Source organism: Camarhynchus parvulus, chromosome 2 (assembly GCF_901933205.1).
Source record: "Camarhynchus parvulus chromosome 2, STF_HiC, whole genome shotgun sequence".
NCBI classification, from domain to species: Eukaryota; Metazoa; Chordata; class Aves; order Passeriformes; family Thraupidae; genus Camarhynchus; species Camarhynchus parvulus.
This window is the reverse complement of record NC_044572.1, coordinates 17736078-17754342: the sequence shown is the minus strand read 5'-3', so window position 1 is coordinate 17754342 and position 18265 is coordinate 17736078. Positions and strand designations below refer to the sequence as shown.

The 18265-nt window shown below is 41.6% G+C and overlaps 1 protein-coding gene across 1 annotated transcript in view; it reads left to right on the top strand.

Annotated features, from left to right (window-relative positions):
- KIAA1217 (KIAA1217 ortholog) overlaps positions 1–18265 on the top strand; it is a 176256-nt gene that overhangs the window by 72128 nt on the left and 85863 nt on the right. Inside the window, 2 exon segments of the mRNA XM_030943482.1 lie at positions 619–699; positions 10194–10389. Coding sequence (XP_030799342.1) covers positions 619–699; positions 10194–10389 — 277 coding nt within the window.

Here is an 18265-nt window from a genome sequence, read left to right as displayed (position 1 = left end):
CTGTAGGGTTCAAGATCAGAGGTAGAATAGTAAAGAGAGATGTGATTGGCAAAGACTTTTTATTCATACCATAGTTTCTCTTATTCTTTTTTAAGTTGTGGTTACACATGAGTTACACAGTATTTCTAAGTTCTGCTTGAAGGATTCCATGTCCCTGTTGTAAGTGTGAAATGAACACAAAAGTGTAATGACTGCTGCTAATTCCAGCCAAGAGTTGTATCATTTCTCAGGAAGAAATGTTTTGTTATTTGTCAGTTATGGTTTATATATATGGTTTATATATATATGAATCTCTATGGCTCAGTTTTCAGCCATTAACTATTATATTGGAACATTCTTTGTTTCTTTGACATACAACCACATGTAGCACATCTGAACTGAGTTCCAGCAAGAGTTCTGAGAATATTGCATATTAAATATTGATAGAGCGTATTGTTCTCTGCCACATGTGCATTTCCTTCATTGTTTTTCAGTGCTTCTCTTCTCTTCTCTCTTCTCTTCTCAGTATACTTTCAGTATGTACACATTACTCTTTTTGAATTTCTATTGTTCTCCTTTTTCTTTTCCTGTTAACAATTATCTCTCCCCCTCCCCTTCTTTTCTCTCTTTGATCCACAGGTTTTGCAGTGCATGTTGGTCTCCCTTCATTCAGAACTTGACATTCAAAGGTACATGATGAAAATTGAATCCTCTCAGAGAGTTAGTACTGTACTTTCTTTTTTCTGCACTCTGCTGTGAATTGAGTTTGTTACCCTTTAATTGTGTGTGTCTTGCTTCACAACTAAAATTCTCAAATAAATATGAATCTGCATGCTTTGTCTCTCTGTATTTCACAGCAATGGAGTATTATGCATACAGATTAATTGCATATGGGAGTGTGATGCATGTGCGTCCTCTGACAATTTTTTTAATTCTGACTTTTCCTTTAATGGCATGATAGACATGAAGCTCTTGTATTAGATGCTCTGAAATCTACCAAAATTCAATGGGAGATTCTTGATAAGTAAGTGATTCCTAAACACTGTCCTAATTCAAGCTTTATATTTCTTTTATATACATACATGGATCTGGCTTAGGTGGTACAAGTCTTGCTGCAAAATTGAGGACAGCTCTGTGGGCAGAGCAGTAAAAATTTTTGTATTGAACATGCAAAAAAATCTTACTCCTGCAACTCTCAGAATTATCTTACGTGCACAGCGTACCTCTGAAGTCACCTGTATGTCACCTTTCATCCTGTTGAGCTTCTCTTCCATTTCTAGATGACTTGTAACACCATACAGAATGGATGCCTACAACAGGTACCTTTTTTCCCCCAGGGAGGCAGTGGATGTGTACAGGCCTTGTAGGTACACACCTAAAGGTGTCTCTGCATGGTTTCTACCGCAGCCAAGAGCGCAATCCTGAAAGCCCCAGGATAACCGGTGGGAGCCAGCGGGGAGGACCTGGAGCAGGCAGAACTCATTTGCACCTGATTTGTGTTTCCCCTGTCAGGATTTAAGGAGGCCAATAAACATGGGACCACAGGGAAGGGAGGGAGAGGCTGAGGTGTGGAGAGCAGGAAGGCTTCTCCTCCCTCGCCAAGGTGGCCTCGAGGGAGGGAAAAAGAAGCAGGAGAGCAAGGTGACAGAGTTGGGAGAGAGGAGCAGCAGAAGCTTCTACAGCCTCTCTCCTGTGGCAGCCCGTTAACTCTCCCAGGTGCCAGAGCAACAAGCTCTAGTAAGTGCTTCAACACGTTTCCTTCCACGAGTAGAGGCTAAAAATAAGGGCATGGAGTGGGTGTGCTGCCAGCCCCAGAGGAGCAACGGCCCGGCGGCAGCACACCCTGCCCACTGCCCTTGCCCCCACCCGCCTGGAGTGGGCTCTCCTGTCGATGGGCCTTCCTTTGGGTATTTTTAAAATAGCATGTTAATGCAGAGCACCTTCTCAGCTTGTAGAAACACAGAAAAACAGGTTTTTCCAGGATTGCTGCAGTCACTGTGAGCCTTTGCTTTGGGAAACAGACAGCACAGAAACAGACCCTCCTCCTGTTTTCCTCAGGGATGTGTGTGGGAGGAACCGGGATGGGTAAATAATCTTGAATCAGAACTCACTATCCCCTAGGTACATTTAGGCATCTGGTATATATTCTTCCCCCCCCCTTAGTTTTTGCATGTGGTTTTAAGCATGTAAAGATCTTTCCCCTTTAATCAGCATAATGACAGTTTTTGTTTAAATCATCCCTTTTAATCTTCACAGTTCTCATGGCGATTTTGGGGATTGTGTAGGTAGGAGTTACCTCACCCACTGCTGATGAAACGCAGCCATCTCCTGGATGGAACAAAGGGTCGTGCTGGGTTGTGAATACTTCACAGTAGAGTTTTTCAGGAGGGAAAAGAAAAATAGCTTCCAACTGAAACTGCCATAAGGTCTTAATTAAGACAAATGCTGATGTCCAGGCTGGAATTTATGGATAACTTATTTAAACAAAGTAATTATAAGCTGAAGCTGTGATGCAATAATATGACAGAGACTGTGAAAGACAAAATTTTGGTCTGAGGAAAATTGATGGACTCATAGAAGCCTTGGCAAGGAAAAATAGTAAGGTGACCCGTGGCTTTTTTAATTTTACTCTCATGTGTGAATAAATTCTTCACATGACAAAGGATTAGAATAAAGCAGAGAGATAAATGATTTTTTTAAAGGTTTTTTCATTAAGTATGACTTTTGCTTTTTATTAGTGAGTGACTAATAGTTTTCTCTGTTGTTTTACTTCACTTTCTATCCTCAAATCTCAGGTGTTTGTAGAAAAAGAAAACCTTGGATTTGGACAGAAACATACTGCAAAATATTTTTACACTTTAATGTGGATGGCTTGGGGTTTTCTGATATTACATGTGTTCCAAAGAGATGTCACAGCATGCTGCATATTTCAGTCTGGACTTGTCTGGACCAATTAAGCTGCTCTTAGACGGGCTGTTGAGTTCCTTAGGGCAGCATTTTCAAATGCAAGTTCCTGCAATTAAACATCTGAATAAGAGGTCTGGCAGCATAAGTGCTGAGCACCTACAGCTTTTATTGCTCCTAATGAATATCTTTACTATAGACACACAGCTTTCCTGAAAAACAGGTTTCAATTTATCTAGATGCTTACAGTTTAAAAAAAATTGGAAAATGTTGTTTTATGTTAGTAATTTGTAATAGTTTCGTGAAAAACTTTTTTTGCTAACTCTGGTGATCAACCAGCTGAAGAGCAAGCCATGGTCTTGCCAAGGGGGAGCCGCCTGTGGATGTCCTGCTCGGTGATTCACAGCACTCAGGATTAAAAGAAATTAGTTTTGGCAGCTTGCCACAGCAGGGAGCATGCAGCTGGCCACCAACAGGAGCTAGCAAGGCTCGTGGGAAAACGTGCAGATTTTTAGGATGATTTGAATGTCATTACAACCTAAAAATGTGGCAGATAAACTCTGTCCCATCATTAGACATGGGTTTTTTTCCTCTAGGTGGAAGAAACTGGGGTCAGCATCAGTGAATACAGAGTAGTAGATAAAGATCCTGTCATAAGCAGAGAGGAGTTTTACCTTCAAATAAATTCACTGAATTGAGTAAAATGTCCACTCGTTGGAGCATCCAGGCCCTGTCACAGGATGGGTGGTGAGTGGCTGTGACTGAGCATTACCGGTGCTGATGGCTGAGGTACCTTCCCCTCCTTCCCGTGCACCACGGCAGGGAGGAGGAATGCTTTCTTTTACCTTACTTGGAGGAGTTCTTCTGGGTCTGTTTCCTCCCTTTCTCAGAGCATGCCAAGATCTGCTCTGGGGCAGTACCTCGCATTTGCAGCACACGGAATTCACTGCTTTGCTCAATGGCTGCACGGCCGGTGGCCAGGGGAGGGCTCTGTGCCTTATGCCCTACTGGCATCGGGCTCTGTGCCTCGTGCCCTCCTGGCATCGGGCTCTGTGCCTCGTGCCCTACTGGCATCGGGCTCTGTGCCTTATGTCCTGCTGGCATCACTCCCGTGTGAGCATGGCGAACTCGGGCTGCCCTTGGCACTGCTGGGGCAGGAGCAGGCCAGCAGAGAAGGGGCAGCTCGGGCAGCATCCAGCACAGAACATGCCTCCAAGCCAAGGAGGCTCCAGGCAAGTGGGGTACCTTGCTTCAGTGCTAGGGTGGTGGGCAGCCATGGCTCAGGCATTTCTCCTTATCAAAGAGGAAACAATTCTGGCCATTCATACCATGGAAATCCATATTGCCACCAAACTGAGATGCTTGTGAGAAAGAACTGGCTTTGTAACTTGTTGTTGTTGATTCAGCAGGAAATAGTGACAAGTTTGGGTTTGAAATAGAGAAATGAAAGCTAGACACCTGTGTTAGTCCATGAGCAGGCATCAGGGAGGAGTATAACTAGCACCCACTGGATCTGTATGTGGGCGAGTGGGCAGCTCCCTCCCACTCTCTTCAGCTCTGGAGAACACGGATGCTGGCATGTGCCTGCTTCTGGCATGGTACCATTTCCAGCTGATGGCATCCCAAAGAAAGATGCCACAGATTTTTACATCTTCCAATGGTGAAAAAGCACCAAAAGCACAGAAGTGAGTTTGTTACAAGAGATGGTTTGATGTTGCATTCAGCTGCTGAGTCATCTCCCCACTCCCAGTGAGACAGAGTATCCAAATACATCAGTTGCTCAGAGGTAATATGAACTTTGGTTTATACAGCCATGTATAAGCTTTTAACTTTTCTGAGAAAGTGCTGTGGAAAGATATGGAAAATGCTTAAAAACAAGATAATATGGGTAGTATTCGCTTTCTCTTCAACAATAATGTGTCACTAATAGCATATCCAGGCAAGTAAAACCCTGTTGGTGTATTAAATGGAAACCCAAAGACTCTGTATCTGTGGAAAAAGCAGATCCATCCTTCAGACAGCAATAATATGACGCAAATGTGATGAAGAAGTATTGTTGCAGTAGTAAGAATTCAGGTGCTGTGGTAATACTTCAGAGTTAATAAACTCATCATACATGAAACACAGCCTGTTTATATGCCTATGTGCAGTCTGTCACATAGCCTGTATCCATCTTTGGCACATGTCACAGGACAAGCAGTTTACTTGAAGGTCAAGAAGGGTAGACTTCCATTTTTCTACTGATTTTTCCTCTCTATTGAAATGTCAAGAAGACTCTTAAATGTGGGGGAAGGGAAGTTGCCTATTCTATGTTTGTTAGAGTACATGAATGGAAAAATATATTTTACTACCTCTGTTCTATTTTTTGGTGCCTTTGTTTACCATTTGTACATTGCCAGGAGTGCTAGCAACTTCCAAGATAGGTAAAATTATTCTCCTGAATAGATAAGTTTCTGTCAAGATAAGGGCTAAGGAAGTTCCCGGAGACAGGAAATAAAAAGTGGGAGTTGATTGAGAGGTGAAATTCAAACTTTCTTCAGGTTGTGCAGGTTTTTTTTTTCCTGAGCTCTGTTTTGTCTTTGGAAATGTGTGAAGCAAATTTGCAGGACAAAGGAAAAGCGGGAAAAAGGTTTCTGTTATATAGATTAGTATTAAAAATAACTGGAAATGAGCATAGAAGAACACTATGAATAACAGAAACATAAAACTGGCTAGAACAAAAGCATGAGAGGATTAGTATGGACAAATGTGAGCAGAGGACCAGAGGCAGAGGTATGCAGAGAACTTGATGAAAATTTCTGCTACTCCATGACTGCCCATTTCATTAGCATCTCTGCAGTATCTCACTTTTCATTTTTCAGGTACTTTCAGGCTTTATTCCTAATTTGCAATTTTACTGCATTTAAAGAGCCTTGCACTTTTTTCTTTATTTTTTTGAGTCAGTGAAAGGACTAAAGCAGATGTATTGAAAGTGCATTATTTTGCCAAGGCTGTGGCAGACAGATATCTGTCATGAGGCATGATCAACTACAGTTTTAATTCTTTGTCAAGTTCCAAGAGTGGTTGAAAGATCTTCTGTAATTGCTAGCTCCATGTGCTATACTTAAATATGTACCCTGAAAAGGTTACAAAGGTCTATATCCTTGTAAATAAAATAGTGTATCCTAAGTGAAAGAGTCATCAAGAAGCGCTAATTAATTGTAAGTTTACACTGTAATTTAATGTAAGTTTACACCAGAATGGTCCATCCCTGTTTTGGCCTATCTTTTCTGATGATCTTGTAAACCAGACCTAGCACAGAGAGTATCTTTTATCAGAGAAGTCCTTAAGGAAGGTCAGCTCTACTCAGCTGGGTGAAAGATGAACCTTATTGCACAAAGAAACATTCAGGGGAGTGCCTCCTAACATACAGCTTGGGGGGAAAGACCATGACTGGCTGAGGAAATGTAACCTAACTGGTCTTGGCGGAGGGGGTGAGAGACTTGCTGCCTCTTCTGAACCTCCTTCTGTTTTCTGGCATTTATCCCTGAGGTGGCTTGGAATGTGCCAGCATTTCCTTGAGTTTGTCTGCCTCTGTGGAGTCTCTATTTACACATTTTAATTTTGGATAATGCTGTTCCTTAGTGGGTATATCTTGAGTTTTCTTCTCTGTTAGGTATTTCAGGGTTTTTGGAGCACCATTCTAACTCACCTAGCAGCAGTCTAGACTATGACTCTAGTTGGGTCCTCTGTTGAGTCCTGAAACATTGACTATTGGGGTCAACATTTATTTTGTGAAAGCTTGTGCTGTGTGCTCGTTCCTGAAAAGTCCTTAAAATGACACTTGCTGGAGTATTATTTTAAGCAATTTAATATTAGTGAACATTCAGTGGAAAAAACATATACAGCATTATTATTAAGTATTTATTTGACATTTGTCTTATTTTTCTTATTTGATATTAGAATCATCGTCCTGAATAATTATTACAAGGTTGGACCATGCTGAAGGTTTCTGCACTGCTTTCTTCAAAAATCTTTACAAATACTTGCAGCTGTAGCTCTATAAACATTGCTGGCTCCTTCCCCAGCACATGCGTTGGTTTTTCTAAGTCATACCTAGGAATCCACTTGATTATTAAGTAGCATCAAGCCTCGTGCTTGTTGCCAATAACAAAAATTCTTTCCTATCAAATCTGCACTCATATCTCTTTTGAATACCCACTGTTGTTGCTGAGCTTGAGAATTTTTTTAGAATCTGTTTAAAATTCAGAATCCTGGAATGTAATGTTTACAGAAGTTTAGCATGACAAATAACTTGAAGCTTTTCATACACTTCATGTGGATCTTATTTATAGCTTGCATTGGCTTTATGTTGGTGTTACTCCACTTACTAGAGTAGAACTCCTGTGGATTTGAGATGATGGATAAAGAGGAAGACTGGGCTTTGTATCTGAGCAGAATCCATGATGTGCCTCTGGATTGCTTCAGAAAGCTGCAGCATTGGTGGTGAGAAATGAGGGCTGGTGAAAAAGATCTTTTTGAGTGTGGTGGGTTGACCCTGGCTGAACACCAGCTACCCACCAAAAATAAGATGGAAAAATGTCATGGCTTCAGATAAATGCAGTTTAATAAAGAAAAAGCAAAGGCCACTTGTGGGAGCTAAAGTAAACTAAGTAGTCTGTATTCCCCATGAGCAGATGATGTCCAGGCTCTTCCCAGGAATTGAGGTTTCAGACTCCAGTACATGTAGCAGTTGCTCCATAGGACAAATGTGGTAACAAATGGTCCCTCTCCTCCTCCTTTTTCTTAGCTTTTATTGCTGAACAGTCATCAAGTGGTATGAAATATTCCTTTTGGTCATTTTGTGTCAGCCCTTCTGACTATATCCTCTGCCAAGATCTTGCCCACCCACAGCCTTCTGGGTGAGTGAAGGAATGTTGGAGAGAGCCTTTATGCTGTGCATGCCCTGCTCAACAGTAGCAGAAATAATGCTACTAATGCAACACCTTCCAGCCACCAATACAAAGTACAGCACTTTGAGGGTTGCTGTGGAGAAAATTATCTCAGCTGCACCCAACAGATTTAGCTACAGTAATCACATCATGTCATAGGTGGGGATCTGGGATGCTGTGTCTTAGGTCCTACAGCATTTCCCCAGGGACAACCAAAGAAACACAGCAGTGCTGAGGTTGGCTCCATCTGTGCATTCACAGGACACACTGGGCAACTGCTCAGCTAAATCTGTGCCTGTTGATTTTGGTAATAAAGTGTCCCCTTACTCCTCAAATACACATCTGTTCATATTATCAATGAACAATACACATGCAACTGCATGTCTCAAATGACCTTTGGGGATTATTTTATTATAAATTGAAGAGAAAAAAATAAGCAAAAGCAAAGCAAAATAAGCTTGGTCCATCTTTCCATTTTATCAGTATATATTTTCTTTAAGAAACAAAAGCAATCTCCTTCCCAAGAAACTCTGAAACTAAGGATCTTTTGTAGATTGATTTTGTTGCCTTTTTTTTTTTTTTAATCCTGTTTCTTTTAGTCATGGTTTTCTAGAAAGGGAGAATTATATGCCTTCTAGTTCCCTATGAATGGATTTATACAGATAAGTTTTTAATCACTACAAGGAGGTACAGAGCTGTAATGTCTTGGCTTGTACCTCCGTAATGTGCCTGTGTAAACAAAATACTTCAGCAGTGATGGTTCACAAGCCATTTTGGAAAGGTGAATGAAGAAGTACTCTCTTATCAGATTCTTTTCTGTGTTTGCAGGTCACTTGTCACCTCTGTAACTTTCCTGGCACAAGTCCTTGTATTTACAACCTGCAGACTAATGCTGACCATGTCAGAGGCACTTCAAAGCATACTTTAGAACAAATGTTGTTAGCTTTAAGTCCTGCATAATATTCAATGCTCTTGAACAATTTCATTACAGAGCATTGGATAGTACCTACTATTTTAATATTAGCATTTAGAAAGTGAATAGTTCTGGAGGATTTACTTTCTTGTGAGGTGTATCTAATAATTGTAATTTGTGAGCAACTGCACAACTTGGCAAGAACAGCCCTCTACAGCCAGCTAATGAAAATGTAATAAAAGTTGAAGCTCTTCATACATTTAGAGTCACATAAGGAATATTGTGTGATGCTAAAATGACTTTTGCTCATTTCACTTGAAAAACCACTGAAAGAAACAGATGTCAGCAAGATTAGTTAGCTTAGCTTTCCAGAAAGAAGCATAATCTTGTTTGGATCTTGACAGCAGCTTCAAACCTAGAGTTGAAGTTGATTTTGATACAGGAGATTTTTAACATAATAGCATCTGACCTTAAATGATAGGGGAGGTAAAAACATATAATTTTAATGCTATCTTGTGCCTGGTGCTGATTATAGATGTCTGTAAAGTTCATACTTACATACTGGCTTTGGAACCTAGTAAGCTTGCTTTGCTTTGAATTTCTGCTTTGTATGTTCCCGTTTGTTGTGATATGGTTTGATTGAGAGAGACCAGGAAATTATTCTTGCAGAGTAATAATACATGTGGTTGTGAGGGGGTTTCACTACACAGTGTTGACTATGCTTCCTAAAGCAACCCCTTTTTGTGGAAAGGGCTTTAATATCATTTATAGTTTGCAAAACATGTTCAGGACATTTTATTTCCTAATGAATGTGTTTTTACTAGGCAGATCCTACCGTGAAGACTTGGTAGAAGTGCATAAATGAAACCATATCTCTCCCCTGCTGGAAGAGTTGGGGTTTTTCCCAGCAGCTGTGTTTATCAATTACTAGTATGATTTCCCAGTAAAAGTCATAATTAATTTGGTCAGTTAATGAAGACAGTTCTGATGTATGCTGGTGCAACAAAAAAACCCTGTAATTGTTTATGATTTCAACTAGAAATGTTGGATAGCTATTTCGGCTATGCTGCATGACCTGGATCTTGCATAGATGGCACAGCAGAAGATACTGAAATTGATAGCTTTACTACCCAATTACAGTACTGCTTTTCAGAGGATTTTTCTTAGCAGATTTGATAAAATTAGAATGTGTGTGAGTGTGTGGACAAGGAGAATGGCATTACTGTATGTCTCCTCAGCACATGTCTTATCCTCATGGCCTTGTAAGCAACAAAATTTGCAATGTGGATATACAACCATAAAAACTGCAGCAGAATGTCCAAGGACACTTTTCCTAAATAATCTACACAAGTGACCTCCAGCATACCAGAATTTGAAGAATTGGACTCCTTCCTTCTTCTCTTTGATTTTTTTTCCTCCCACACTCTGGTTTCAGTAGACTAATAAGGAAATACTCTGTTTTGCAGACAAGAAGCCCGAAGCCGTCCCAGAGCCCACAGTCCAATTTGGGTGACCACACAGAACACCTCTCTGAAGCATCTGCTGATTCCTTAGAGGTCATGTCTGAAGGTGATTCCCCAACCCCCTTTTCAAGGGGCAGCCGCACGCGGGCAAGTCTTCCTGTTGTGCGGTCAGCAAACCAAACAAAGGAAAGATCACTGGGTAAGAGCCTGCTCCGGTCCTTCTCCATTCCGTGTTTAGTCTGTGTTTTCCATTTGTGGATTTAAAAGTCTTTAAATAGTTTGGGGTTGAAAAAGTAAAGACTTTGATAGCACATTATTTTTCATGTCAGGTTGTTCTTTGGAAATTAACTCGGTATGGGATACTGAGTAACTTAGGGGAATGGTGAAATTATTTTCATAAGATCTGAAAGTGTGATGGGAGCATGGTAGAAATGCAAGGAGAGAGAGATGAAATGCTGAGTAATGGTTAAAATCCACTGTTGCGAACACTTCCTGCCAAGCCTGAACAGTATTTGGCGATGAACTTAATGCAAGATCGTACCCTTATTTTCAGACGGCAGACACCAGTTTTTCACTTTGTCACCTCTTCAAAGCCAGACTTAGTTGAAAGAAACCTAGAGATATTATTACCTTAGTAATCCATCTTACTGGAAAGGTTTGTATTTGTGTGGTGGTAGCTTTCCAGACCGAGGATTTCAATGGATATGCTGATGGAGATGCCCTTTACTTTGGGGTAGTGCCCTTCCGTCTGCCCAGTGACACGAGAGATGTGTCAGCACAGGTGGACAGCTCTGCTTCCTGCATTCTTCCCATATCTCAGGGTTGAATTCAGCCCAGCTGTGAACCAGAGCTCCTTTTATGATGGTGAATTTTGTCTCAGAGACTCAGCTCAGCTGATGGATAGTAGGAGTAAAGGCTGTTCTTTTGAGGGAAGACACCAGAGGGCAGTTAAAGCGTTGTGGGAAGGCACATAACTCATCTGTGGATTGCTGAGGAAGGCAGGTTTTGCTCATAGGTAATAAACTGAAATGCTGCTTTCCTGTAGGCTCATCTCCCAATATACAGAGTGACATAAATCGAAGGCTGGACTGTAAATCATACCATGCTTGTAAGCTTGTCACGGTGGTTTACTCATCCCTCAATAATCTAAGACAGTTTCTGTCTAGAGTATTATGATATCTGACAAACACAACAAGTGTGAAGAAAACAGCACTGGAAGGGGTCCCTTACTCTCCCAGGGCTGAAAAGTGAAGAGCAGTGGGGCTGGAAACAAGAAGCTGATCCTTGTCCATGTCAGCTCACAAATGGCTGTCCTCCCACAGCCTGCTGGGTCACCAATATGTTGGGCTTTTGGAGGAGAAATTTGTGATACTTCAACCTGGATAAGACTATTGCTTTTGAGATGTTTTTAAGAGCACATGTATGTTTACTATCCATGCACTACTATTTTTATTATACTATACTGCCTATAAGTCACTGCTGGCTAGGGCATCCTCAGTATGACTTACTTCACCCCAGGATTTTCTGTAAAATTTGTATTTGCTTCTATGTAATATAAAGTGGTTGAGCCTTTGGAACTCACAGTCCAGCCCCACTGTGTGGGCTGAGGACCCCAGAGCTGGAGGCAGCGCTGCAGGTAGTGTCTCAAGAGAGCAGAAGGACAGAATCCCCTCCCTTTACCAGCTGCCCAGGCTGCTTTTGATGCAGCCCAGTGCAGGTTTGGCTCTCTGGGCTGTGAGTGCCCATGGCTGGGTCATGTCCAGCCTCTCACCCATCAGCATCCCCAAGCCCCTCTGGGCAGGGCTGCTCTCACTCTGCCCATTCCCCAGTCTGTGCTGATACCAGGGGTTGCCCTGACTCAGGACACCTTGCATTAGTCTTGTTAAGCCACATCAGATTCCCACATGCTCACTTCTTGAGCTTCTCCGGGTCCCTCTGGATGGCATCCTGCTCCTCTGGCCTGTCAGCAGTGCCACACAGCTGGATGTCATCTGCAAATTTGCAGAGGGTGAACTTAATCCCTTCATCCATGTAATTTTTAAAAATATTAAATAACACTAGTCCCAGTACAGACCCCAAGGGACACCACTTGTCACTGATGTCCAATGGGACTCTGAGCCATTGACTTTGAGCCATCCCCCCCTCTGGATGCAACCATCCAACCATTTAATTGTCAGTCTGACAGTCCACTCATCCAATCCATCTAATTTAGAGAGAAGGATGTTGTGGGGACCATGTCAAAGGCTTTACAGAAGTCCATATAAAGGGCAAGCCCTTCCCTTGTCCGCTGCTGTGGACGCCCACTGCAGAAGGCCCCTGGCTTGCTCAGGCACGACTTGCCTGTGCTGGCTGTCCTCTATATGTGTATGTGTGATCCTTCTCCCAGGTGTTCTCAGCCTCAAGGTATTTTCAGCTTAGGGATTTCCTGGTTATGGTTTCTACCTGTGTAATAACCACCAAGGGATGTCTTCTCCAGGTATTTGTTCAGTCCACCTTTGATTCCCATGTAAATTTTTCACATCCTCCACAGTGCATCTTGACTTTGGCAGCAAGTTCCTGTTGGTTTACTGCCTGATCACTGCTTTCCTGTTGCTTTGTTTTATATTTATTTATCAGCTCTAGGTTATGCCCCTTAGTCCTTGTGTTGGGAGTGACAGCAAACATCAGATTGCTATCTGCTTCCCCCAGGCCATATCTGATTGCTTTGGACTGTCATTTTCCTCAAGTCATTTCTTCTCCAGCTGAGAAGTGCTGCTGTAACCACTTGGTGCTCATCCAGAAACCATCCTGGACACTTGACCATCATTGCTGCTCTGAAATTTTGCAGTTCAATAGTGTCTTTGCTAAGATGGGAGGACTATAAGTTCACTGTTAAGAAGTTCATTCTTAAGTCCTTTTGTTACCATCTCTTGCATGTACTGAAATGTGTTGTCCATGCCCTAATGGAGGACAACCACATGAAGATACACTGCTTTATTTAATGGCCAGAATTTCAGACCCTGCAAAGTCCCCTGTCTTTTGTGTGCCAGAGACAAGGTCCCAGCTTATCCCATCATGAACAGGCTAAAAATGCAGGAGAAAGAGAAAAGTAAACAAACAACAGGGAGGCAATGTAGTATGAAGCATTTCAGTTGATAGTTTTTAGGAGGGGTCACACATATGTGTGTGGCTTAAGGAATCATCATACTAGCCAAATAGGAGGTAATATATTGTCATCACCCCACAATCTGTCTTTTTCAAGTAGTTCCAGGAACCAATTAGTAACAAATAGTTTGTTTTAAAAGATAAAAAGTATTCCAAAATAGTTCAGTTTTATATTATTATTATTGTTGTTGTTGTTAATATTATGTGCATTTCTTTTATAATAATGTTATTTTTGATCGCTTCTGCCACTGTGTTCTAACAACACCATCAGCAATGTTCTGAAATTTTACTTTTGAGATGCTTTGCATGCTGTGGTCCTTTTTATTTCCAACTGTAAAAGGGGAATGTTTATTTTTAAAAAACAGAAAACTGTTTATAACTTCAGTTTTAAAAGTGTCATGAACATACTTCTAGTCATATGATTTTAAATAATCTGTGTATCATCACCTCCCTTTCTATATCTATTAATTTAATTTAATATAATTTAAATAAAAATTATGTTTTGATTCTAAGCAAACATAATTTCAGTGAGGAGAATAATCAACATTTGGAAACTTCTATTTTACATTGTATATCTCAATGCATTTTAAAAAAGACTGATATTTTCTTTTGAAATTCTAATTATTCTGTGGGTTCCTATTTTACTAGTTATATATGAGTCAGTTTGTTTTCAAATTGTGGTCTGAATTAACATGGAGCCTGAGAAGGAATAACACAAATGCATTTTGGCTACCTCACTATCATGGGTTTGTCAGTCAGGACTAATCTAACAGGACATGATACTCACGTGGAGTTGACCTAGAAAACAGTATTCCTATTGTGGGCCCATTTAAAATTTCAGCCACATCTTTTAAAATTAAGGTCTTTCTTGGCTAAGAAAACTAGAAATCAACACTTGCTTCACCATTGTGCAGCCTGGAGACAAAGCAAGACATTAAAATAAATGAATTCACTGTGCAAGAGAAAATTAAATGTATTTTAAAATATGTATTTGAAAGCTGGGAGCTTTTCCAGTGTGATAACTGTGGGAAAAAAAATTATCTAGCAAAACTGTCAGTGAGAATCATCTGAAACCTGGAAAGTGCTCAAAAGCTTTCAGCAAACTTCACTTGCAATTTGCCTGGAGGAAGCAGAACCTGACAGGCATCCAGCGAGGTTACGGCAGCACCGCCTGTGCCCGCGCTGCAGCTCGCTGCTGTCCCTGCTCCGGGACCTCCTCGGGGAAATGAAGGCTGACAAATATCTTCACTTGTGGTCTCTCGTGTGGGACATGTGTCCAAACAATGGGCAGCATCCTGGTAAGGGCAGGCACTGGCAGGCTGTGTGGGGATGGAGTGCCCGGGGCAGGCGATGCCATGGGTCAGAGCCTGGAAGGGCCGGCATGGTCTCCACCTCCCTCTGCAGCCACTGCTCTGGGTGCTCCTGCAGGGCTGCGTGAGGGAAGGACATGGGACAGGGGGGATTTCCATAAATGCACAAAGAGTTGGGTTTGAGTAGTGACTGGGGAGGATGAAGCTTTATGGCTCAAGGATTGCAATCATGTTTTTTTGGGTGCCCCAGCCAGGGTGCCTGACCGCTCCAGATGGATGAGGACTGGGCTCCCTGCTGGTAAACCTGTGCCTAACATTAGGTGGTGTGAAAAGGCCTCTTCAGAAATGTCTGAGCCTGCCAACATTTGCATTTTATTTGCATTTGGAGGGATTACATAAAGGAGTAAAATTATACAAATGCTTAAGGATTGGCATGGGGAGGGTCTTAAGCAATCATGGAGTATTCTGATTATTATTTATTAGCCCCCAAACCCAAGTTTTGGCAGGCACAGATTTTCATGTCTGATTAATTAGTTTGCTGCCACCTTATATGGAAATGCCATTACTGACTATAATCATCATGCCTCAATCTTTTATAGCATTTCTTGCAGATGTTTCTCAGACTGTTAAAAGTCAGTGCCACAGTGTCATTTTCACTCATAGCAAAACCTTTGCAGAGAGACAGATCATTGCTTTTCAGCTGGCAGTGGAAATAACTCTCTATTCGTGTGTATGCAAGATGCTGTAAGATACACAGAGAAAAATATAAATTCTAAATGTAGACTGATATATTATATTGGACGTAATTAATTGTTACTTACTATTTATGAGCTAGAAATTAAAATAAGCATGTAAAATCAGACAGAAGATGTGTGAATGGCCATAGACTTCATATGAGAAACCTGTGATTTGCTAGTAGTGGCACTGCCCTCTGATTCCTTAGGGCATGATTTAAGCCTAATGAAGTCAGCAAGAACTTCAGTTTAGTTCATGGGAGAGGAACTCCCTGGGAAGTGCATTTCGAGTTAAGGCTGAGTGTAACTTTAATGTATTCAGACATCTTAAAGAATTTTCCCTATCTTGCCTTTTATAGTGTATGCAAAGCAGCCAACATGCAAAAAGGTCATGTAAATATTTGCTGTTGTGGTCAGATGGCTTAACAGAGACTGACAGGTCTATAGGAAAAACAGCCTAAAACAACTAGTTCCAGTTAATGAATTGAAACACGGACCCTAGGAAATTATAATACTCCAATGTTTTCCTTCCAGCTTTCCAAGACTTTGTTTTCTTTCCCTTTTCTTCAAATTATGGTAACTAAAGATTTTGGACTTGGAAAGAAAAAAACACACACCTCTTACCTGAAATGTTTTGTAACAAAAGAGTAAAAGAATGTAAAGAATGATATTGACATATCAGAGTTTTTTCTGTTTCATTTATTATCTCTACAGGATATATGAAAGGCAGGTATAGGAAAGAGTGAAATATGTGACTCCCCAGCACTTGCACCCACAATTACTGTTTACTTAAGAGTTTCTTTCTCCTATAGTAAAATGTGTGGGGAGAACCTGAAAAAAATGCTTCCAAGGAGCAAGAGACTATTTAGTACATACTGTCTCAACAGAGGCACATTCTGTCTGCCACCAAAAAGCTGATATGCAGGATATTTTAGATGCTGTGTCACACTGGAGCTGAATTTTGTTGCAGCAGGTTGTATCAGCGTGGATCTAATGGGTTCATTGCAGTGATACTGGAGTAGAAGATGTACAGTGTACCAAACAAACCCATTAGTTATGTAAGGCTGTGTCTGTCACTGCTACATCTGTTAAACGACTTTTGAATGCAACCTTTATTATTCATTTGCACTGCAGTAATACTGAAGGACCTTGAGCAAAAACTGTGCCTCACTGTGTTGGGTAATACCTAGTGACAAAATACTCCTATTTCAGCACCTTGCAAATGAATAAATCAGAATGAAAAGTGGTGAAGATAGTAGGAGAGGTAGAGTAATGAGTGTACAACCTGGATGAACTGAATAAAGCTATGTCAGGGTGGTAGCGGCTTTTCTCTTTATCCCAAATAATGCCCTCATAAAAGGTGTAATGTCTTTATCCAGCTCTACCATCGCTTCATATTCTGATTTAGCAGCAGCAATTTGAGCCTTCAGCGTTTGGTGTCTGCTGGAAGACAGATTTGGCAGCTGGAGTAGCTTGTACAGGCCTCCTTCCTTCAGAGGAAAGGTAGGAGGCCAGATGGAGCTGTCTCATGGGGTGTATCTAGGACAGGAGCTATCACTTGGATAAATCTGATCTAATTTTTGTGTTAGGTAAAATTTGTAAGTCTGTCTCTAGATCAGTAAGTCACACAAACACCAGAGCCTTCCATTTGACATGGGTATGCAAAGGAAAAAAGTGCATTGCAATTCCAGGCATTGTAAGAAGTGTAAGACTTCAGCCAAGGAGAGAAGCATAGCCTGTCCCTCAGCACATTTTTTTTAGGATTTGCTGCCAGGGCTGACAGCAAGTCCCTGAATGAGGACAGCTCTTGGATTTAATAATTGCTCCCAGTACTGTTTATATATTTAGGTAGTGATTCTAACAGATAATTACTGTGCTGGGCCTACGTGCAGGTTTCTGTTCCCAGAGGGAAATAATGTCATCTCTATGGTGTCATATAAGGCTGTCTCTTGCATTAGTTCTTGTTCTCTGTCTCTTTTCTGCACTTCTGGCTACAGAGTACCCAATTCATGCAGGATAAGAGGATAATCATTGCATCAGAAGCTTGTTGATAGCCTGCTGATTAAGATGCTCTCTTGGGACAATAGGGGCAATGGTCTGAGCAGCTCTGAAGATGGGAGCCCTTCTGGATATTTTTTAACTACTCGGTATTTTCATAGGAGAGAGGTGCTTGTACCATTGCTTTGCCCAATTACCTTCTGTGATGAATAGACCATCTGTGGGTTTGAGGGTGGATGTTGTTTATCTTGGCTTTAACAAAGCCTTTCATATCTCTCATAGCCTCCTTGTAGCCACATGGGGGAGGTAGGGGTGCCCTTCAGGGTGTGTAGCTGGCAGCTGGGTTTTAGCTGTGCTCCTCAGGGCTGGACCCTGCTCCAGTGATTTTTGACATCAGAAACCTTGTTGTTGGGATGGAATGAACCAGCATTAGGGTCAAGTCTGACACCAAGTTTGAGAGACCATTTGATATGCTGAATGGGGCCCATTGAGCCAAAGAAATGGACTAGCAGGAACTTCATGAAACTCCAGAGAGGCCAATGCAGCCTGTCATCAGGGACAGAGCAGCCCTGCAAACTGCTTGGTAGCTTGGCTTTGGTAGCAGCTTTGCAGAAAGGACTTCGGGTATGACAACAAGGTGACTTTGTGTTGACAGCATGTCCTTGCAGCAAGGGAACACTGCATAGCTGTCTATGGGGAAAATTTAGCCAGCAGGTCAAGGGAAGTGATTATTCCCCTCTTCCCACCACTTGTGAGGTTGCACTGTGTCCAGTTTTGGTTCCCCAATACATGAAAGATAATCACAACTTTGAGTGGGTCTAGGGAGTGGCCTCTTGGCATTCTTCTTAATCATGCAAACTAAGGGCTTGGTTCCAAGATCTTGTCTAAA